This window comes from Anomaloglossus baeobatrachus, chromosome 7 (assembly GCF_048569485.1).
Source record: "Anomaloglossus baeobatrachus isolate aAnoBae1 chromosome 7, aAnoBae1.hap1, whole genome shotgun sequence".
NCBI lineage: Eukaryota > Metazoa > Chordata > Amphibia > Anura > Aromobatidae > Anomaloglossus > Anomaloglossus baeobatrachus.
The window spans coordinates 283,374,631-283,399,040 of NC_134359.1; the positions used below are offsets into that span (position 1 = coordinate 283,374,631).

At 44.1% G+C, this 24,410-nt stretch overlaps 1 protein-coding gene across 1 annotated transcript in view; it reads right to left on the bottom strand.

Annotated features, from left to right (window-relative positions):
* RAB26 (RAB26, member RAS oncogene family) overlaps positions 1–24,410 on the bottom strand; it is a 263,120-nt gene that overhangs the window by 30,438 nt on the left and 208,272 nt on the right. Inside the window, exons 3-5 of the mRNA XM_075318300.1 lie at positions 20,306–20,347; positions 20,102–20,168; positions 18,212–18,264 (exon numbers count right to left, since the gene is read on the bottom strand). Coding sequence (XP_075174415.1) covers positions 18,212–18,264; positions 20,102–20,168; positions 20,306–20,347 — 162 coding nt within the window. The remainder of the gene's footprint in view (positions 1–18,211; positions 18,265–20,101; positions 20,169–20,305; positions 20,348–24,410) is intronic.

Below are 24,410 nucleotides of genomic sequence, written 5' to 3' on the forward strand. Positions count from 1 at the left end.
ATGTCCTAGAACTGTCTCGATTCTCTTATTTTCTAATTTGTCATCCACTTTTTTTCAGTGCACAGTATTCTCTTCATCAGTATTCTGCCAGCACTATATGTATTGGGACTTTATTTCCCCTTTTCTTCCCAGTATGCACTGCACCTACCATTGCTCTTATCTTATTCCTACCGCTTTACTGTATTCAGTTTTTAGTTCCAGAAATAGGGTGCTAATTTTTACCAAGGGGGTGTGGCTCACAGCTAAAGACACGCCCCTGAGGATCATGTGAGCCACGCCCCCTTGTAAAAGAAAACATTAGCAATGAATAAAAAAGTCAATTTTTCAGAAACCAAACAAAAAACGTAAATCAGGGGAGGAGTGGGACTAAAGTAAGAGCAAAACGTTCAATTTTGGCCTAGTGACCGATTTGTTTTTAAATAATATTGGGGTACTATAAAATTTAAGAGAATCCTATTGATAAAGTAGGCTACTATGGGAATCGGCAGGATGTTATTCCTCCTCCCCACTGACTGCAATTTTGCTGGACAGACTGGTTGCCCAGGGAAACACTGTCTAACAACCCCAACATTCTATTTGTTGTTGTCAGGCCCAGATTGCCTAGCAACCAATCTGTCTTAGAATTCACAGTATGAATTAGCACTGATCTACAAATAGTTTCCTCAAATGGAAATCTCCTATGGCCACAATGCTCATGATTATTTGTAACTAGCTGTAGTACCCGGGTGTTGCCCGGGATAGTAACTGTCTCTCTCCCAGTCTCTGTCTGTGTGTCGCTGTCTGTCTGTCTCTCTGTCTGTCTCTTTCCTTGTCTGTCTGTGTGTATGTCTCTGTCTGTCTGTTTCTATCTCTCTGTATTTGTATCAGTCTGTCTCCATCTCTGTGTCTGTCTGTCTCTCTCTATCTCTGTGTCTGTCTCTATGTGTGTGTCTATCTCTTTCCCCGTCTGTCTCTTTCCCCGTCTGTCTCTTTGCCCGTCTGTCTCTTTGCCCGTCTGTCTCTTTGCCCGTCTGTCTCTTTCCCCGTCTGTCTCTTTCCAGTGCTGTCTCTTTCCCTGTCAGTCTCTTTCCAGTGCTGTCTCTTTGACCATCTGTCTCTTTGCACATCTGTCTCTTTCCAGGACTGTCTCTTTCCAGGGCTGTCTCTTTCCAGGGCTGTCTCTTTCCAGGACTGTCTCTTTCCAGGGCTATCTCTTTCCAGGGCTGTCTCTTTCCAGGACTGTCTCTTTCCAGGACTGTCTCTTTCCAGGACTGTCTCTTACCAGGGCTGTCTCTTTCCAGGGCTGTCTCTTTCCAGGACTGTCTCTCTCCAGGGCTGTCTCTTTCCAGGGCTGTCTCTTTCCAGGGCTGTCTCTTTACCTGGGCTGTCTTTTTGCCGGGCTGTCTCTTTGCCCGGCTGTCTCTTTGCCCGTGTTTCTTTTTCCTCAGCTGTCTCTTTGCCCGGTTGTCTCTTTGCCCGACTTCTTATACTAACAGTTTATTTTGTTCCTATAGCAACCACTGACAGTTGCTATTAATAACCTATAGCTCCCACCTCCATTCAGTTTAATGGAGGCAGGATTTTTTTAGTGTAACTGTAAAGTGCGGGGTTACATTTTCCCATCAAAACATAGTCTATGACGTTCCCTGAGTCACATGGGGCGTCTGTGCAAAATTTCGTGATTGTACATGCGACGGTGCAAATTCCTTTAGCGGACACACACACACATATATACATATACACATACACTCAGCTTTATATTTTAGATTGTAGTTTGTGAACCCTTAATTACTCCTGTTAACAAACCATAAGGAATCACCATTGTCACTTTTCTTTCACATCATATCGCCACTCACTAAAAACAAAAATATTGCAAAAAAAAAAGTTCCATTCGAAAGATATCAGCAAATTTTAAAAGACCTGGCATTATTTAGGTCACGGTCAATATTCTAGACAAAACCATTGTCTTTACCATGAAAAAAAGAACAAAAAAAAAGGCTGATTGCGGTGATACGGTGCATCCTGCATCTCTTTGTGTTGACGTCTATTCCGCCCGCACTGGAACGTTATTCATTAAAATCAGCATTTCTCTCCCGGTTTATTTTCTGATTCAGCAGCTATTACTAACCCGTCCTGCTCATAAAAAATGAGATATTGATGGGAAAGTGGATTCATCATATGCAAAGGAGACTGTCAGTTTGTGGGATGACAATTTAAAAGAACCTGTCACTTGCCATAATATGTAATTTATATTATATAGGTAAAAGGCCGATGTTCTCCTGAATCCGGCGATGTTTTTCTTTTGTTTCTACGCCTCAGCGTTCCTGAGATATGGCCTCCTCTTCCCAGTATATAAATCTAGTCTTGTTAGCCAAATGGGCGTCTTCTTGAGGACCACGCCCACTTGTAGCAATACTATATTTACATACAGGGAAGAAGGGGCCATATCTCAGGAACGCAGAGGCGTAGAAACAAAAGAAAAACATCGCCAAATTCAGGAGAATGGTGGCTTTTACACCAAGTAAATATATATATATATATATATATATATATATATATAATTGCCTTAGTCTGTCTGCCTGTCTGTCTTGCTCCAAAATTGTGTCCTTACCGCGACAAGCGTCTCATTGGCCGCTCGCCTCGGCTCCGCCCCCCCGCACGGATTGGCCGCTCGCCTCGGCTCCGCCACCCCGCACGAATTGGCCGCTCGCCCAGGCTCCGCCCCCCACACGGTTTGGCCTCTCGACGCTCGCTCTGGCCCCGCCCCCCGCATGCATTCCCCGAACCGACAGGAGCCCCGACTCCCAGGTGAGTGCTGTACCCCCAGGAGCCCACATCAGCGTACGCCGCCAACCCAGCCGACACATACCCTCGCATTGCTGGGGTTGCCGGCGTACGCTGGTGTGGGCTCCCGTGCGAGCGGGGGGCGGGGTACGATGGTAACCATGGTACACATCGGGTAATATTGTGTAGCATGGTTACCAGCGTACACCGGCTCCCAGGTGAGCGCATCAAGGTCCTGCAGCGGCGGAACACACACACATGCACACACACATAAGAACAGACACACACACACGCGCACACACATAAGAACAGACACACACACACACGCACACACATAAGAACAGACACACACACACACACACACATCAGATCACACTCACTCTCACACACACCTCACACACACATCAGATCGCATCCACACACTCACAGCATCCGGCGATATTGCTTGCTTCTCGGCGGCGATACTGTGCTGCAGTGACCTTCCAGGACCTGCCGGAGGATCACATGGCCGGAAGCATGTGGTATCTCCGGATGTTGTGAGTGTGAGCGCGTATGTGCGATATCGTCAGTGTGTGTGTACGTGAGTGTATGCGATCGGGTGTGTGCGTGTATGCGATCAGATGACTGTGCAGCACGATGGGGAGTGCGCAGCATGGGGGATGGAGCACGATGGGGAGTGCGCAGCAAGGGGGATGGAGCACGATGGGGAGTGCGCAGCATGGGGGATGGAGCACGATGGGGAGTGCGCAGCAAGGGGGATGGAGCACGATGGGGAGTGCGCAGCATGGGGGATGGAGCACGATGGGGAGTGCGCAGCATGGGGGATGGAGCACGATGGGGAGTGCGCAGCATGGGGGATGGAGCACGATGGGGAGTGCGCAGCATGGGGGATGGAGCACGATGGGGAGTGCGCAGCATGGGGGATGGAGCACGATGGGGAGTGCGCAGCATGGGGGATGGAGCACGATGGGGAGTGCGCAGTATGCGGGATGGAGCACGATGGGGAGTGCGCAGCACGGGGGATGGAGCATGATGGGGAGTGCGCAGCATGGGGATGGAGCACGATGGGGAGTGCGCAGCATGGGGGATGGAGCACGATGGGGAGTGCGCAGCATGGGGGATGGAGCACGATGGGGAGTGCGCAGCATGGGGGATGGAGCACGATGGGGAGTGCGCAGCATGGGGGATGGAGGACGATGGGGAGTGCGCAGCATGGGGGATGGAGCACGATGGGGAGTGCGCAGCATGGGGGATGGAGCAGATGGGGAGTGCGCAGCATGGGGGATGGAGCACGATGGGGAGTGCGCAGCATGGGGGATGGAGCACGATGGGGAGTGCGCAGCATGGGGGATGGAGCACGATGGGGAGTGCGCAGCATGGGGGATGGAGCACGATGGGGAGTGCGCAGCATGGGGGATGGAGCACGATGGGGAGTGCGCAGCATGGGGGATGGAGTACGATGGGGAGTGCGCAGCATGGGGGATGGAGCACGTTGGGGAGTGCGCAGCATGGGGGATGGAGCACGATGGGGAATGCGCAGCATGGGGGATGGAGCACGATGGGGAGTGCGCAGCATGGGGGATGGAGCACGATGGGGGGTGCACATCTCCCCCCAAAACACACACACGCGCACTGCACAACACACCACACACTGGGAACCACAAACACCGCCCTACACAGACACCCACACACACAGACAACGCCGCACACACACAACACCCAACACACAAACACCGCGGCACACACAAATATACGCACATACCACGCAACACACACACATTGCACAAAACATACCTCCCCCCAAAACACACACACACACCCCACACCCACACAAACCGCGCAACACACACACACAACACTACAGACACACAGTGCTCCACAAACAACGCTACACACACAACGCAACACACAAACAACACTGCTCTCACCCCCCGCCACACCCAGACAACACCCAGAACATGTACAGCCCCTACACAAACACTTGGTAACTACAGACAACAACATCTATATATATATATATATATATATATATAACAAAAATCATACATTAACTACACAATACGTAAATTCTAGAATAACCGATGCGTAGAATCGGGCCACCTTCTAGTATATATATACATATATATATATATATATATATATATATATATATATATATATATATATATATATATATATATATATATACTAGACGTGAAAACTGAGTCCTCTGTGCGCCGCTGTTTTCAGATGATGATGATGACGGCCGGGATCAGAATGGAACGTCCATGTCTGTTCTCACTGTGGTGACATCATAGGTTTATGACATCATTGAATATGCAAATTATAGCTGACCACCCCGATGACTACATAAAGGGGCAACACTCACTTGCCTATGTCATCACTTTGTGATGTCACAGTGATCAAAGGGTCTAAAAATCCGCTCCTGAGATCCTAACAGCCATTATACTTCATAAAGCAACAGGACGATGGACCGAGCTACGCAAGCAAGGAAGAAGACAGAGGAGTCCTGGGAACAGAAACCGTGGAGCCCCTGGATTATACACCGTGGAGCCCCTGGATTATACACCGTGGAGCCCCTGGATGGAGTCCCAGGATTATACACTGTGGAGCCCTTGGATTATACACCGTGGAGCCCTTGGATTATACACCGTGGAGCCCCTGGATGGAGTCCCAGGATTATACACTGTGGAGCCCTTGGATTATACACCGTGGAGCCCTTGGATTATACACCGTGGAGCCCTTGGATTATACACCGTGGAGCCCTTGGATGGAGCCCCTGGATTATACACCGTGGAGCCCCTGGATTATACACCGTGGAGTCCCTGGATTATACACCGTGGAGCCCTGCGCCTTTACTGCCTTTTTGGGTAGTAACCAGGATAGGAGCGCCCCACAACGCAGGACCGGGAGCATCGTGAGAACCTGGTGACCGTATCACTGCTCGTTATCCGCTAATGTCATGTAAACCTTTGCTGGGCAATTTATCAAGGCTGGGCTTTTCTGCGCCGACCTTCATGACGCGCCCCCTGGAGTAAGATCTGTCAGGGATATTTTACACCTCTTTTGTGCCCTTTATTATACTAAGCTCTGCTCACTTTTTATTTAAAAAGATGAAAGAGCCGGTGTAAAAAGGTGAAAAGTGATCACATGTAAGGTGTGCGGGACGTTTTCAGGATTTCAGACAGTTTTACAACCCTTTCCTGGTGCTGGTCCCCCTGACCTAAAATCGTCAGCCTCATAAAGTGTATCGTATATGGAGATGTCGAGTTCTGGTCAGGGTTGTGTCCAAGAGACCACAAAAGAAGAAACTAATTATAATTACGGTTATAAGTTGTTAATTTGTACAGATTTGTGTTAGTATTGATAGTTGGGGTTTATTTCAGTTAGGGTTGTTTTGGCCTCACTAGCCTCAAGCTCGCTCCTCCGGCCAGCAGCTACTCTGTAGATGCAACCCTGGGCCTGTGGTAAGGCTTTATCCATTCACAGGGGTGTAATGGTGACGGTCAGGGTTAATTCAACCGCTCTAGTACCAAGCTCCTAATTCCTTTTGTGTAAAGGACATTTTTACGGTGTGAGCAATGAGATGATGGATCTCTCCGCCACATTATCTTACGGTCATGGAGGCTTGTGCACCTTTCTTGACTATTTGCAGGTTATTGGCACTAGATTATGGGACGTTGATCCAGGGAACTAGTCTGATTGCCGTATGTGGAGTCGGGAAGGAATTTTTCCCCTAATCTGGGGCAATTGTCTTTTGCCTCATGGGGTTTTCGCCTTCCTCTGGATCAACACATTAGCTTTTAGGCTGAACTTGTGTCTTTCAACCTTAAGGCTATGAAGCTGTTCCTGGGGCCGACGGCCTCAGACAGATCCCAACATTCAGGGGAAAAAAGGTTTAGTTAAAGAGGGAGAAATTAAAAGTAAAGCTCCAGAAACATAAACTAAAATCCCCAAAAATGTATAAGTTCCAAATAATATAATATACAGCAAAAGTATTATCCTGTCGGGTCCCATGTCAGGGCATTAGTCTGTGATCTGGGCAGATTAATGCTGTTGCTCTTCTATATTATATAGGAAATTTGGGGGAATTTTAGTTTTTTTCTGTTGCTTTGCTGTTAATTTTAGGGTAGGGACTCGCAAGACATGAGGACCCTTGACGTGGGTTGCGAGCTTTGTGTATTTTGGCCAAAATATCAACCAATGCCACAGAAATTATGTATTTTTTTCATTTTATATTTATTTGTATACAGGCGCTGGGCTCTTCATGTGTGTGACCAGCGCCCTATACAAGCCTTATCTAATACTGAGCAGTCACCCCTCCATGAATCGGGAGGTTGTGAGTGGTGGTCTCATCAGTATTTGCCTCCATCTTCAGGGCAGTATTTTCTGTGACCCGGGCAGGTAAATTCTGCTGCCCCTATTTTTGTTATATTGCTCTTATGAAATTTTAGGAAATTTTAATTCCTTATTCTGTGTCTTTTGCTTTTAATATTAAATGGGACTCACAAAGCAATGAGGACCCTTGACAGTTGTGTTGTTTGGCCAAAATATCAACCAATACCTCATATATTAATTATATACTAATATCTAATATATAAAGCTGAACGTGTGTGTGTGTGTGTGTGTGTGTGTGTGTGTGTGTGTGTGTGTGTGTGTGTGTGTGTGTGTGTGTGCGTGCGCGTGCGCGTGTGTGTGTGTGCGTGCGTGCGCGTGCGCGTGTGTGCGCGTGCGTGCGCGTGCGTGTGTGTGTGTGTGCGCGTGCGTGTGTGTGTGCGCGTGCGTGTGTGTGTGCGCGTGCGTGCGTGTGTGTGTGTCCGGGATTGGCATCTGCACCGTCGCAGCTACAGCCACAAAATTTTGCACACTCACACTTCTGGACCCCGAGAGCGTCATAGGCTATGTTTTGAGGGGAAATTTTAACCCCGCGCTTTACAGTTATTCACCAAAAAAACCTGCCTCCATTAAAGCGGATGGAGCTGGGAGCCACAGTGCAGCTAGAACTTCAGAAGAATGCGCAGCCACGCCCTTATTTGGAATGTTGGCGTGTCACAATGCAGCAGCCAGGGAAAGAGACAGACACAGACAGGGAAAGAGGCAGACACAGACAGGGTAAGAAACAGACATAGACAGGGTAAGAGACAGACAGGGAAAGAGAGGGAAAGAGAGAGACAGGTTAAGAGACAGACACAGACAGGTAAAGAGACAGACATGGACAAAGAGACAGAGACAGACACAGAGAAACAGACAGACATGGAAAGAGAGCGAAAGAGACAGACAGGGTAAGAGACAGACAAAGACAGGTAAAGAGACAGACACAGGGAAAGAGACAGAGGGAAAGAGACAGACAGGGAAAGAGAGGGAAAGAGACAGGCAGGGAAAGTGACAGAGATAGGCAGACAAGGAATGAGATAGACAGACAGGGAAAGAGACAGAGACAGTCAGAGACAGACAGGGAAAGAGACAGACAAAGAGATAGACACAGACAGGTAAAGAGACAGACAGAGAAAGAGACAGACAGGGAAAGTGACAGAGATAGATAGACAGACAGACAAGGAAAGAGATAGACAGGGAAAAAGACAGAGACAGTCAGAGATAGACAGGGAAAGAGATAGACAGACAAGGAGATAGAAAGAGAGACAGAGAGATATATACAGAGGGGGAGACAGACAGAAAATTGGGAGAGAAACAGAGACAGTTACTATCCCGGGAATGTTAATACATTCTATTTTGTTAACAGCAGTTATTAACCCGGGCAAAGCCGGGCAGTACAGCTAGTACTGAATAAAGTTAATAGCTAATATCCTTATACAATGCATAAAATCATAGTGCCATATAGTGCTATATTCCATAAAATCAATGAACATCACTAATGCATAAAATAATAGTTCCATATAGTGCTATCTAATATATAAAGCTGAATATGTGTATGTATGTGTGTATGTATGTGTGTCCGGGATTGGCATCTGCACCGTCGCAGCTACAGCCACAAAATTTTGCACACTCACACTTCTGGACCCCGAGAGTGTCATAGGCTATGTTTCGAGGGGAAATTTTAACCCCGCACTTTACAGTTATTCACCAAAAAACCTGCCTCCATTAAAGCAAATGGAGCTGGGAGCCACAGTACAGCCAGAGTCAATACCATAAGTAACGTACTCCACCGCAATGGTCTCCGTTCCAGACGAGCCCGTAAGGTACCTTTACTTTCAAAGCGTCATGTCAAGGCTCGTCTACAGTTTGCTCATGATCACTTGGAGGACTCTGAGACAGACTGGTTCAAGGTTCTCTGGTCTGATGAGACCAAGATCGAGATCTTTGGTGCCAACCACACACGTGACATTTGGAGACTGGATGGCACTGCATACGACCCCAAGAATACCATCCCTACAGTCAAGCATGGTGGTGGCAGCATCATGCTGTGGGGCTGTTTCTCAGCCAAGGGGCCTGGCCATCTGGTCCGCATCCATGGGAAGATGGATAGCACGGCCTACCTGGAGATTTTGGCCAAGAACCTCCGCTCCTCCATCAAGGATCTTAAGATGGGTCGTCATTTCATCTTCCAACAAGACAACGACCCAAAGCACACAGCCAAGAAAACCAAGGCCTGGTTCAAGAGGGAAAAAATCAAGGTGTTGCAGTGGCCTAGTCAGTCTCCTGACCTTAACCCAATTGAAAACTTGTGGAAGGAGCTCAAGATTAAAGTCCACATGAGACACCCAAAGAACCTAGATAACTTGGAGAAGATCTGCATGGAGGAGTGGGCCAAGATAACTCCAGAGACCTGTGCCGGCCTGATCAGGTCTTATAAAAGACGATTATTAGCTGTAATTGCAAACAAGGGTTATTCCACAAAATATTAAACCTAGGGGTTGAATAATAATTGACACACACTTTTATGATGAAAATTTATTAAAATTTAACTGAGCAACATAACTTGTTGGTTTGTAAGATTTATGCATCTGTTAATAAATCCTGCTCTTGTTTGAAGTTTGCAGGCTCTAACTTATTTGCATCTTATCAAACCTGCTAAATCTGCAGGGGGTTGAAGACTACTTGTAGGCACTGTATGTATATATATATATATATATATATATATATATATATATATATATATATATATATATATATGTGTATGTATATATATATCTAATATATAAAGCCGAGTGTGTGTATGTATGTATGTATGTGTGTATGTCCGGGATTGGCATCTGCACCGTCGCAGCTACAGCCACAAAATTTTGCACACTCACACTTCTGGACCCTGAGAGCGTCATAGGCTATGTTTCGAGGGGAAATTTTAACCCCGCGCTTTACAGTTATTCGCCAAAAAACCTGCCTCCATTAAAGCGAATGGAGCTGGGAGCCACAGTGCAGCCAGAACTTCAGAAGAATGCGCAGCCACGCCCTTATATGGAATGTTGGCGTGTCACAATGCAGCCAGGGAAAGAGGCAGACACAGACAGGGTAAGAAACAGACATAGACAGGGTAAGAGATAGACACAAAGAGACAGATAGACAAAGAGACAGACTGACAGGGAAAGATACAGACAGGGAAAGAGAGGGAAAGAGACAGACAGGGTAAGAGACAGACAAAGACCGGTAAAGAGACAGAGAAAGAGACAGAGGGAAAGAAATAGACAGGGAAAGAGAGGGAAAGAGACAGATAGGAAAAGTGAGGGAAAGAGACAGACAGGGAAAGTGACAGAGATAGATAGACAGACAGGGAAAGAGAGAGACAGACAAAGAGATAGAGAGAGAGACAGAGAGATATATACAGAGGGGGAGACAGACAGAGAATGGGAGAGAAACAGAGAGACAGTTACTATCCCGGGCAGCGCTGCGCTGGGTGCTATGTTGCGAGGCGAAATTTTAACCCCGCGCGTTCCAATTTACCAATCAATTTTGCCCCTATCTACATAATTGGGAAAAAGTGAAACAAAAAGTGTTGGGGGCAAATTGACAGCTGCCAGATGTGAACAAGGGGGACTTAAAGAATGAGAGCGATGGCGCCAAAGAGTATATACCCTACAGTTGCTAAGGTGGGGCCCCGACATGGGATACTCACCACACTCGGGGATATGAACACACACACAATGCGCCACACACTACCACGTGCCTGAACACATATACCACCCTCAGCACACATCTCACCACACATACACCAACCTCACCACATAATCGCCCTAAACACACACAAGTCTGGGATTATCCTTCACAAATAAAAATCTGATTAATAAGCAGCCAAACTACAAGAACAACAAATGTACCACATAGGAAATACGCAGCTGTCAGTCACATGACCTGTCTATATGTGTATGTGTGAGCTAATATATACTGTCAGGGGGAGGGCTTTCTGTTGCCTGCAGATTTATCAGGCTGCCAATAGCAACCAATCACAGCTCAGCTTCTATTTTCTACAGTTAATTAATTTGAGCTCTGATTGGTTAATATAGGCAACAATTTAACAATTACATTTCTATCTATTTGTTTTGTGGGTTTTGTGTGCAGAATACATTTTTGTTAATACATTCTAATTTGTTAACTGCAGTTATTAACCCGGGCAAAGCCGAGTAGTACAGATAGTCTAATATATAAAGCTGAATGTGTGTATATGTGTGTGTGTGTGTGTGTGTGTGTGTGTATGTCCGGGATTGGCATCCGCACTGTCGCAGCTACAGCCACAAAATTTTGCACACTCACACTTCTGGACCCCGAGAGAGTCATAGGCTATGTTTTGAGGGGAAATTTTAACCCCGCGCTTTACAGTTATTCACCAAAAAACCTGCCTCCATTAAAGCGAATGGAGCTGGGAGCCACAGTGCAGCCAGAACTTCTCAGAAGAATGAGCAGCCACGCCCTTATATGGAATGTTGGCGTGTCACAATGCAGCCAGGGAATGAGACAGACACAGACAGGAAAAGAGGCAGACACGGACAGGGTATGAAACAGACATAGACAGGGTTAGAGGCAGACACAAAGAGACAGACACAGACAAAGACACAATACTTGGAGATTAAAGGCTCTACCACGCACAATATAGGTGCTATGGGGATAAAGAATCATATAGTATAGTAAAGTGAACCCCAGCACTCGAATGAAGACAAAAAGGGAATATGCGTAAGTGAATTTATTGACTGACACACTGCAAAAGGAACCTAACCAGAGCAAGAGCACCAACGTTTCGGCATAGAGCCTTTCTCAAGGTTGTTGCATCACTGGTCAGAGTAAGGAAACACGGGTCTCGAAGGACAACCGGAGGTGGACAAATAGAGGTAAGGTTCCACACGTATTGCAGAGTGTGCTCGTAGGTGAAGGGGTGACAGGATCACAATGTAAGGTGAATGGACGCCTGCAGTGGAAGTCCGGAGCTGCAACTGTGCCAGCTCCGGACTTCCACTGCAGGCGTCCATTCATTCATTATGAATTCAAGGGGGTTGAATACTTTCGCAAAGCACTGTATATTTATGGTAAGTGGCAAATCCTCTAACTCATATCCCAAGGACTAGAAAGGGGATGGTGAAAATTGCACCCCTCCCAAATTTAATTGGAAAAATTTAGGTATATACTGGGTGGGGATTACATATTACTCCAAAGACATACTGATAGGGACTCTAGATTGTGAGCCCCAATGGGGACAGTGTTACCAATGTATGTAAAGCACTGTGGAATTAACAGCGCTATATAAATGAATAAAATTATTATTATTATTATATACTCTCACCATAGACTGGGCGATCCACCTCAATTGCGATTAGACTAGGGGCACATATCTGCTGCCATATTAGGGGGATAACAAAGCTACCTCCAAATCATCCAGTTCAGTCCAGGATGCTGAGATTTGGGGAGCTGTTGGGTGGAATGGAAGGTCGGGTGAGTAGGTGATAAATATTTCTGGAGGGATCACCCCTTTAACAGAGAACGGTCTCCCATCAGCCACACAAGACAGCAGTTCCAAAAAGTGTCCTTATTGATGGATGACCGCTCCATTGATTTCAATGTCACTATGTCATTCTTCATTCCTCCTGAGGGGGCGCTGCAGAGGAATTGAACACTTTTTGCTGGGAGATTTTAGCAAATGACACCAGCTAAAAAAAAAAAAATTAAAAAAAAAAATTAAATAAAATTCACAAAGCAGAGAGCCCTTTTAAGATGATTAGCTTTGTATAGAGGAGGGGAAAAAAAAATCACAGCATAAGGGGTTAATTTCCCACACCCCATTAGATTCTGCGGTGTCACCAGGCGGGTGGCGCTGTGACGGTTATTATATGTAACCGTGTTTGTTCCAATTCCTCGTGAGCGTTAAAAAGGCGCCCGGGACGCTGCTAACAGCTGCGCAATGTGAACACGGTCTGCTGCGCAGCACAGCGGCGGGATGAACGGGATGCAATTAGTATATTAATATTTGAAAGCCTCGCAGATGTAGAATGATGCATTATGAAAGGACGGAGGATGTAGAATAAAGTCTGCTCGTGATTACAGCGCCCCCCTATGGCTAAACTTATATTTCCCTATGACAACCCTTCTGTCTTCTGAATTTGTATAACAATGACCACCATTGCCCCGGATGTCCTGAAAGTTCACACCACCTGTCACTGTCCTGCTCGGTCACTGTGTCTTCTGAGGTTGGATTTCCCTATGACAACCCTTCTGTCTTTGTGGTAGATTGAAGGTTAACCCCCAAAACTCACTGTTCTGATCTCTGTGTGTCTTTGGACGTTGGATTTCCCTATGACAACCCTTCTGTCTATAGAGTAGATTGACTGTTAACCCCCAAAACTCCTTGTTCTGCTTTCTTAGTGTGGCGTCTGCACTTGTATTTCCCTATGACAACTCTTCTGTCTATGTAGGAGATGAACTGTTATCCCTCAAAAGTTCATGTTCTGCTTTATTTTATTTTTTTTATATATATATATAGCGCTAACATATTCCGCAGCGCTTTACATACATCAGGAACGTTGTCCCCATCGGAGCTCACAATCTAAATTCCCTATCTATATGTCTTTGGAGTGTGGGAGGAAACCGGAGAACCCGGAGGAAACCCACGCAAACACGGGGAGAACATACAAACTCCTTGCAGATGGTGTCCTTGGTGGGATTCGAACCCAGGACCCCAGCGCTGCAAGACTGCAGTGCTAACCACTGAGCCACCACAAGCCTGCAGTTCTAACCACTGAGCCACCACAAGACTGCAGTGCTAACCACTGAACCACCACAAGGGTGTGGTGCTAACCACTGAGCCACCACAAGGCTGCAGTGCTAACCACTGAGCCACCACAAGACTGCAGTGCTAACCACTGAACCACCACAAGGGTGTGGTGCTAACCACTGAGCCACCACAAGGCTGCAGTGCTAACCACTGAGCCACCATGCCACCCATTCTGCTCTCTCAATGTGGCTTCTGCTGTCATATTTCCCTATGACAACCCTTCTGTCTTCCAATTATTTACTAGAAGAGGTCTTGACTGCTAAATCTAGATCGCCTTAAGAAAAATGAAAATGTTCGGGACATCTGTTATGGAGGAAAGTAGATAAAATCCTTCACTTGCCTCTTGTGATCTGATGAAGGGGATAGTTAAAATTGTATCCCCCATATGATCATCTGTATTAACTACTTGCAGACTGCCCATAGGCTATAAACGTCCTTGCGGTCCGCAATATACTCTTCAATGGTTTCTAAAACGTCACTTCAAAGTAAAGCAGGTAGTCGGCTGTCAGACACAGCCTGACTCCCCATAGAGAAGACAGACATGGATGATTACCATCTCTGCCTTACCTATCGCTGTATACATAGCACTAAATAAGGACTGTGTATACCTATTATCATCTGTATTAACTACTTGCGGACCACACATAGACTATAAACATCCGTGCGGTCCGCAATAGACTCTGCAGTGATGTTTTAAAACGTCACTTCAAAGTAAAGCAGGAAGCCGGCTGTCAGACACAGCCTGACTCCCCATAGAGAAGACAGACATGGATTATTGCTATCTCTGCCTTCCCTATCGCTGTATACATAGCACTAAATAAGGACTGTGCATACCTATTACCATCTGTATTAACTACTTGCAGATTGCCCATACACTATAAACGTCCATGCGGTCCACAATATGCTTTGCAGTGATGTCCTAAAATGTCACTTCAAAGTAAAGCAGGTAGCCGGCTGTCAGACACAGCCTGACTCCCCATAGAGAAGACAGATGGATTATTACCATCTCTGCCTTCCCTATATGTATACAAAGCGCTGAATAAATACTGTGTATACAGTATATAGGAAGCTCTGGCGCCGCCTCCTCCTCCGGACACAGAAGTTGTGATTACTGGGTTTAGGGTGGAAGCAGAAGCTGCTGTGTCCTTGGAGACCCATTCAGTCCTGCTGTGCATGGAGGAGGATAAGCTTTACTCAACCACTATGGATGTTGCTTGGAAAAAAAAAAAAAAAAGAAAACTAAATTTCCCCTGTAACTGGGGCTAATATGCCAACCCCAGTTACAGGGGAAATCAGATTAAAAAATGTATTTAATGAGGTCTTTTATGACCTTATAAGCAGGGAGGCAGCATGTGTGAAAAAGAGAAAAATACGGAATAAAAAAGAAAGAAATTCTTACAGAAAGGGGAAGAATGTAAAATTGTAATTTAATGGTCTTTTGTGGTCAGAAAAAAAGTGAAAAACACACATATTTCCTTTATTTTACCCCAAATATTGATGAAAAAAAAGAAAAAAAGTCATGTCATGGAAAGTCATGTACAATTCACTGGGGCTAATTGCAGACACGAACTTTCTGTAGACTTTTCAGCAGTCTCATTATCATCACAGACATGTTTACATTGACAAGGCTTCTATACAGACGATATGGTCTAATTTAATTCAGTCCAATGCTGCTAATGCGCATGTAAATTTCCTGTGAGAACAGAGTCTAGAATACTCGAGTGGCCGGTGTGAATACTGCAAGAGTTAAATAAAAAAATTTGGATGCATATGGGCCTCCTGATTGTCCCTTTTTCCCTGTTTTCTGGGGGAAGGACAGCAACGCACATTTGGACATGACTGAGCCTCTGTTTCCTTTGGGGATGTGTTACCTGGTAGCTGCTTATCACCGTGTCCTTACTCCTTAGTGAGCATGTGCGACCACTGCTCCATTCACTCTCCGCACATGCTCACTATCGCTCCATTCACACAGGGAACTTTGGTCCCCCTGTTTTCGTGATTGATGAGGGTCTCAGCTGCTGGACCTACAGCAATAATACTTTTATCATGTAACCTGTGGACTGGTTATAATTATTGCTTATGGGGTACAACCCCTTTAAATCCTAAATTAGCGCCCTGCATCCTGTGTTTACAGTGCCAACAGCAAAAATCTCAGTAATCCCCAGTAATCCATCCATAACTCAGTTTGAAGGATAATCCATGATAATCCAAGACTCCTTCGGCTAAAAAGAGGTTAAATCTTCAGCTCTGAAATTCAAAAAATTCAAAAATATAACATTCCGGAACCTGAAAATAGAAGTTCCCCCAATTAGCGGCTTGGAATCCTGGCTTCCTTGGTTCTTCGCTCCTGCAACAAGCGCCAGTCCAGTGAAAGCCTCTTATTTTTATCCCGTCATTAGATTTTGGGCAATAGTTGTGCATTTTCCTGAGTCTCCCCGAGGCGCAGCAGCTCCTGTCACTTCCAGAGCAATTATAAGGGCTAAATAAAGACCGCTATCACTACCGTAACCGCGGGCGGATCGCTGTCTGCGCAGGGCCGGATCTAACCAGCGCCACAGAATCACATATTTTCATTCATTTCTTTTTGGTAGCAGAATGTGACTTAAAGGGATTGTCCAGAATGTTTAAATTGATGTTAGAAACTTTTTAGAAAAAAATACTGACTTTGTTTTTCTAATGCTCGCACCTCTGTCAGCTTTCGTTGAGTTTCTGCACAACCTCAAAGTCTGGTTTCTTGAAGTATTCTCACTTGGAAGCTCCACCCTCTCCTTCTACCAGGATATTAGGACCGCCCACTGCGCAGGGCGGAGCTCAGCCTTAAATGGTCACTGCCGTTTCAATGGTACAAGCAATTATAAGGAACTTCTTTCTCCACTTATGAGCCACTTCATACTCTACTTCTCTCACTCCTGAAGTCATTGTCCATCCTGAGAAATGGCTAAAATCAGACTTCGTGAAACAAGCTCACTGAGGGATCAGATTACAGCTGCCTATTGAAGTCTATGGAGAGAGGAGGAGCAGAGTGAGAGTAGCACAGACACACACAGACCAGAGCTGTGATCTTCCAGTAAGTTTTTATCTCACCACTGAGCTAAATTTACAGAGAAATGGGGAGAGCAGTCATCTCCATAGACTACTCCTCGTACCTGGTTCATATAGACTTTGACATGTCACTCAAGATGGGAAGAGCAGTCATCTCCATGGACTTCTCCTCCCGCCTGGTTCATATAGACTTCATCTCCGTAAACTTCTCCTCCCACATGGTTCATATAGACTTCATCTCCATAGACTTATCCTCCCGCCTGGTTCACATAGACTTAGATATCACTCAAGATGGGGAGAGAAGTCCTCTCCATAGACACCTCCTCCCGCCTGGTTCATATAGACTTAGACATGTCACTCTAGATGGGGAGAGCAGTCATCTCCATAGACTTCTCCTCCAGCCTGGTTCATATAGACTTCATCTCTGTAGACTTCTCCTCCTGCCTGGTTCATATAGACTTAGACATGTCACTCAAGATGGGGAGAGCAGTCCTCTCCATAGACTTATCCTCCCGCCTGGTTCATATAGACTTAGACATGTCACTCAAGAAGGGGAGAGCAGTCATCTCCATAGACTTCTCCTCCCGCCTGGCTGATATAGAGGATAGACCCTGACATGTCACATAACAGAAATAGAAACAGAAGGAGCTCACTAATAGTTTCTCAGTTAACTCATTCTGCACCCATCACTAGAAAGAAGCTATTGAAGGCAAAATGTTTAATGAAACCCATTTGCATACATGATTTTTAGCCCAAAATACATGCATATAAGTAAAAAAAAAATGTCCAATAGGGTAACATCTCCTTTAAATAGAGAAAAAATATTAAGAGAAAATGGAATAAGGATCCCTTTAAGATTAAAACTATTTATCTGTGTGAAATTTACAAGCTCTTATGTTTCTCTACACATTCAACTTTGATGTGGTCAGAAATCATCAGAGAGGAGCTCAGAAAAAAACAGATAAACAGAAGGAGCTCACTGATAGATTCTTAGTTCACTCATTCTGCACCCATCAAAAGACAGAGGCAAAATGCTTAATGAAACTCAATTACAAAAATGATTTTCAGCCCAAAATACATGCATTTAAGTAAAAAAAGGTCCAAAAATGTGGACAACTCCCTTAAATAGAGATATATTAGGGAAAAAATGGAATAAAATGCAGAAAAAAAAGCAAACATCTAAGTGATCCATCCTACCTGGATATTGTCGAAGGACGTCTTATTAGTGATATCGTACAGCAGGAGCAGGGCTGTGGAGAGAAGACAGGGAGATAAGCGTGGAAGTAAAATTTTGTTCATTGTACCTCTCTAAAAATCGGCCGCACCTTGAGACCCCTGAGAGCTTATAGATCACCCCTTTTCCACTGCACTTATCACGTTCTCATTTTCTGTTCTAATGCATTTAGTGAGAACTTGCAGCTGCATCTCCCTCCTCTCCCGCCTTCGTTTTTTTTCTATTGATGGTTTCACACTAAATAGATAGACTTTTTGAGCTGGGATAGAAGACATCTCTTGATGACACAGCCCCTCAGCGTGAGACCCCTAAAGCAGCTTACATCTCATCTTCCTTTTATATTGACTTTAAGACGATCGTTATTTGGGGGTTTGACTGAAGTTGAACTTAAAAGGGGTTATTCCCATCTCCAAGATCCTATCCCAATAGAAATAATATTAGCAAATACCTCCAATTAGAAATGTGGTATGGTTCTCCTGATTACCTCATGTGCAGGGCATTGCAGCTTAGGTATCTATGGTTATGACCACGAACAACCATTTGTCACTATATGAGTAGATGTAACCATGGCTATATGGAGAACTATACTACATTTCTAATTGGAGGTATTTGCATATAGTGTTAGTTGATTGTGGTCTTAACCATGGATACCTAAGGTCCTGCAATGCCCTGCACATGAGGTAACAGACATAGCTAATCAGAAGAACTATACTACATTTCTAATTGGAGGTATTTGCATATAGTGTTAGTTGATTGTGGTCTTAACCATGGATACCCAAGGTCCTGCAATGCCCTGCACATGAGGTAACAGACATAGCTAAGCAGAAGAACTATACTATATTTCTAATTGGAGGTATTTGCATACAGTGACAATTAGTTACCGTACTTGGTTGCTAGTGGTCATAATCATGGCTACCTAAAGTCCTGCAATGCCCTGAACATGAGGTAAGAGACATAGCTAATCAGGAGAACTATACTACCTGCTACTCATTTGGATAGGATCTTAGAGATGGGAATAACCCATGATGACCACTAGCAACTGTCACTAAATCCAATACCTCCAATTAGAAATGTAGTATAGTTCTTCTGATTTGCTATGTCTCTTACCTCATGTGCAGGGTAGTATAGCTTTTTTGATTTGCTATGTCTCTTACCTCATGTACAGGGTAGTATAGTTCTTCTGAGTAGCCATGTCTCTTACCTTATGTGCAGGGTAGTATAGTTCTTCAGATTAACCATGTCTTTTACCGCATGTGCAGGGTAGTATAGTTTTTCTGAGTAGCCATGTCTCTTACCTCATGTGCAGGGCGGTATAGTTCTTCAGATTAACCATGTCTCTTACCTCATGTGCAGGGTAGTATAGTTTTTCTGATTAGCCATGTCTCACCTCATGTGCAGGGTATTGCAGGACCTTAGGTATTCATGGTTACAACCATGCATTTAGTGACAGTTAGTTAGATACTAGTGGTCATAACAATGGATACCTAAGGTCCTGCAATGCCCTGCAGATGAGGTAAGTGACATAGCTAATCAGGAGAACTATAGTACATTTCTAATTGGAGGCATTTGCTAATATTATTATTATTATTATTATTACACCTACTACATATTTGGAGATGGGATACCCCTTTAATTTTAATAGATTTGAGGCAAAACTTGGCTTTATAGGGGTACAGGATGAATGATAACTTTGTGATTGCTGGGGGTCCCACTAATTGGGACCCTTACTGAAATTTTAGGATCACCTCTTTAAGTGGGTGTGGTTAAATACGAATGGGCGTGGTTTGCCATTATGTAGGCGGAGCTTATTGTGGCTCATTTGTTTTCTAGCTGGTCCTATGTGGGGTACTCACCGTGGGCGTCCCTGTAATAGGCGTGTGTGACGCTCCTGAACCTCTCCTGTCCGGCCGTGTCCCAGATCTTTTAATAAAAAGATAATATATTCACGAGGAGTGAAAAGAAGAAAAAAAAAATCACAGTGACTGCATCACAGAACATAAAAGTACATAAAAGTACATAAAAGGGGCAGCGCACATAACGCAGCGCGGCGGCCTCACCTGCAGCTTGACTTTCACACCGTCCACGTTCAGCACTTTGTTCTGAAAGGAGATAAAAGCGTCATTAGCCGGAGACTCAGGCAAAATCGCTACTGCCGAAATAAGAAGCTGCTTTACTGCAAAGATTGTCACCAAACTGCAGAGCATTTACTACAGGCGCCACGTACGTGATGTCTATGTATATGGCCATATTAATAAAAAAACATGGAACTATAAGGGGTCCTGAGCAAAAAGCAGATTACAGATGAATTTATACATTTTACCTTATCTGAATACTGCCATATAATGATAAATAATACTGCTATACAGTGCCCAAACAAATAATACAGCCAAACAATGCCTATATAATACCTACATACAGAATCCAAATAACACTACCATATAGTGCCCTTATTATAATGACATATAGTGTGAAATAATACTGCTATAAAGTATCCAAAGAAATAATACATCCAAACAATGCCTATGTAATACCTTCATACAGTATCCAAACACTACCATAGAGTGCCCTCATAATACTGCCATACAATGCTAAATAATACTGCTATACAGTGCCCAAACAAATAATACAGTCAAACAATGCCTATGTAATACCTTCACAAAGTATCCAAATAACACTGCCACATAGTGCCCTCATAATACTGCTATACAACCCTAAATAATACTGCTATACAGTGCCCAAACCAATAATACAGCCAAACAATGCCTATGTAATACCTTCACACAGTATCCAAATTACACTACCAAATAGTGCCCTCATAATATTGCCATACAATGCAAAACAATACTGCTATACAGTGCCTAAACAAATAATACAGCCAAACACTGCCTATATAATACTTTCATACAGTATCCAAACAACACTATCATATAGTGCCCTCATAATACTGCCATACAATGCAAAATAATACTGCTATACAGTGCCTAAACAAATAATACAGCCAAATAATGCCTATGTAAAACCTTCTTACAGTATCCAAATACTGCCATATAGTGCCTTCATAATACTGCTATACTATGCTAAATAAGACTGCAATACAATGACCAAACAAATAATACAGCTGAACAATGCCTATGTAATACCTTCATACAGTATCCAAATAACATTGCCACATAGCGCCCTCATAATACTGCTATACAACGCTAAATACTACTATTATACAGTGCCCAAACCAATAATACAGCCAAACAATGCCTATGTAATATCTTCATATAGTATCTAAATAACACTACCATATACTGCCCCCATAATACTGCCATAAAAAGCTAAATGATACTTCCATAAAATTTCCCGACAATTCAGTACCCAAGTAATACCGCCAGCAATGCCTTATGGCCTTATAATACTTTCATATAATATCCACATAATACTGCCATATAACGTCCACATAATACTACCATATAATATCCACATAATACTACTATATAATATCCATATAATACTGCCATATAATATCCACATAATACTGCCATATAATATCCACATAATACTGCCATATAATGTCTATATAATACTGCCATGTAATGTCTACATAATACTGCCAAATAATGTCCACATAATACTGCCATATAATGTCTACATAATACTGCCATATAATATCCACATAATACTGCCATATAATATCCACATAATACTGCCATATAATGTCTACATAATACTGCCATATAATATCCACATAATACTGCCATATAATATCCACATAATACTGCCATATAATGTCTACATAATACTGTCATGTAATGTCTACATAATACTGCCAAATAATGTCCACATAATACTGCCATATAATGTCTACATAATACTGCCATATAATATCCACATAATACTGCCATATAACATCCACGAAATACTGCCATATAACGTCCACGTAATACTCCTATATAATGTCCACTTAATACTGCCATATATTTTCTACACAATAGTGCCATTTACTGTTTAAATAATACCGCTATAGATGCTTTAATAGTATTTCTATAAAATGACCACATAACACTGCCACTCAATGGCAAAATTATACCGCCATACAACGTCTAAGCAATACAGTATCCATATAGTCCTGGCCATAGTACCGCTGTATGTAAAGTGCCTACAAGTAGTATTCAACCCCCTGCAGATTTAGCAGGTTTACACATTCGGAATAACTTGGCATTGTGACATTTGGACTGTAGATCAGCCTTGAAGTGTGAAATGCACCAAAAAAGAATGTTATTTCTTTATTTTTTTTTTTTAAATTGTGATAAGTTTATTCAGAGGGTCATTTATTATTCAACCCCTCAAACCACCAGAATTCTGTTTGGTTCCCCTAAAGTATTAAGAAGTATTTCAGGCACAAAGAACAATGAGCTTCACATGTTTGGATTAATTATCTCTTTTTCCAGCCTTTTCTGACTAATTAAGACCCTCCCCAAACTTGTGAACAGCACTCATACATGGTCAACATGGGAAAGACAAAGGAGCATTCCAAGGCCATCAGAGACAAGATCGTGGAGGGTCACAAGGCTGGCAAGGGGTACAAAACCCTTTCCAAGGAGTTGGGCCTACCTGTCTCCACTGTTGGGAGCATCATCCGGAAGTGGAAGGCTTATGGAACTACTGTTAGCCTTCCACGGCCTGGACAGCCTTTGAAAGTTTCCACCCGTGCCGAGGCCAGGCTTGTCCGAAGAGTCAAGGCTAACCCAAGGACAACAAGGAAGGAGCTCCGGGAAGATCTCATGGCAGTGGGGACATTGGTTTCAGTCAATACCATAAGTAACGTACTCCACCGCAATGGTCTCCGTTCCAGACGAGCCCGTAAGGTACCTTTACTTTCAAAGCGTCATGTCAAGGCTCGTCTACAGTTTGCTCATGATCACTTGGAGGACTCTGAGACAGACTGGTTCAAGGTTCTCTGGTCTGATGAGACCAAGATCGAGATCTTTGGTGCCAACCACACACGTGACGTTTGGAGACTGGATGGCACTGCATACGACCCCAAGAATACCATCCCTACAGTCAAGCATGGTGGTGGCAGCATCATGCTGTGGGGCTGTTTCTCAGCCAAGGGGCCTGGCCATCTGGTCCGCATCCATGGGAAGATGGATAGCACGGCCTACCTGGAGATTTTGGCCAAGAACCTCCGCTCCTCCATCAAGGATCTTAAGATGGGTCGTCATTTCATCTTCCAACAAGACAACGACCCAAAGCACACAGCCAAGAAAACCAAGGCCTGGTTCAAGAGGGAAAAAATCAAGGCGTTGCAGTGGCCTAGTCAGTCTCCTGACCTTAACCCAATTGAAAACTTGTGGAAGGAGCTCAAGATCAAAGTCCACATGAGACACCCAAAGAACCTAGATAACTTGGAGAAGATCTGCATGGAGGAGTGGGCCAAGATAACTCCAGAGACCTGTGCTGGCCTGATCAGGTCTTATAAAAGACGATTATTAGCTGTAATTGCAAACAAGGGTTATTCCACAAAATATTAAACCTAGGGGTTGAATAATAATTGACCCACACTTTTATGTTGAAAATTTATTAAAATTTAACTGAGCAACATAACTTGTTGGTTTGTAAGATTTATGCATCTGTTAATAAATCCTGCTCTTGTTTGAAGTTTGCAGCCTCTAACTTATTTGCATCTTATCAAACCTGCTAAATCTGAAGGGGGTTGAATACTACTTGTAGGCACTGTAAATCTGCAGGGGGTTGAATACTTCTTGTAGGCACTGTATCTCACATAATAGTGCAATCCACTGTATAGAATACCTTACTATTATTTCTATAAAAGGACCACTGCCCTTCTTTGCACTGATAATACCGCCATACAGTGCCCATGTAATACCACCATACAGCTCATTTACAATGATTTCTTTAGGGTTAAGCTATCCTCGCTCTGTGGCTCCGCTGAACGCGGCGCTCTGTGGCTGGCGGAGCATTTCCACGGTTTACAGGCGGTAATTGCAGGGGTGGAACGTGGCTCTCAGCCCCGGAGTGTAAACACAATATACAGTGAGCGGTGATTACGCTAATTCCCAGGTAATCTGGGGCTCCTGGAAGTGGGATTGGTAATTTTCCAATTAGCCTTAATACGCACCTCGTTAAATGTGACCTTAGCTCAGAAGTCTATCA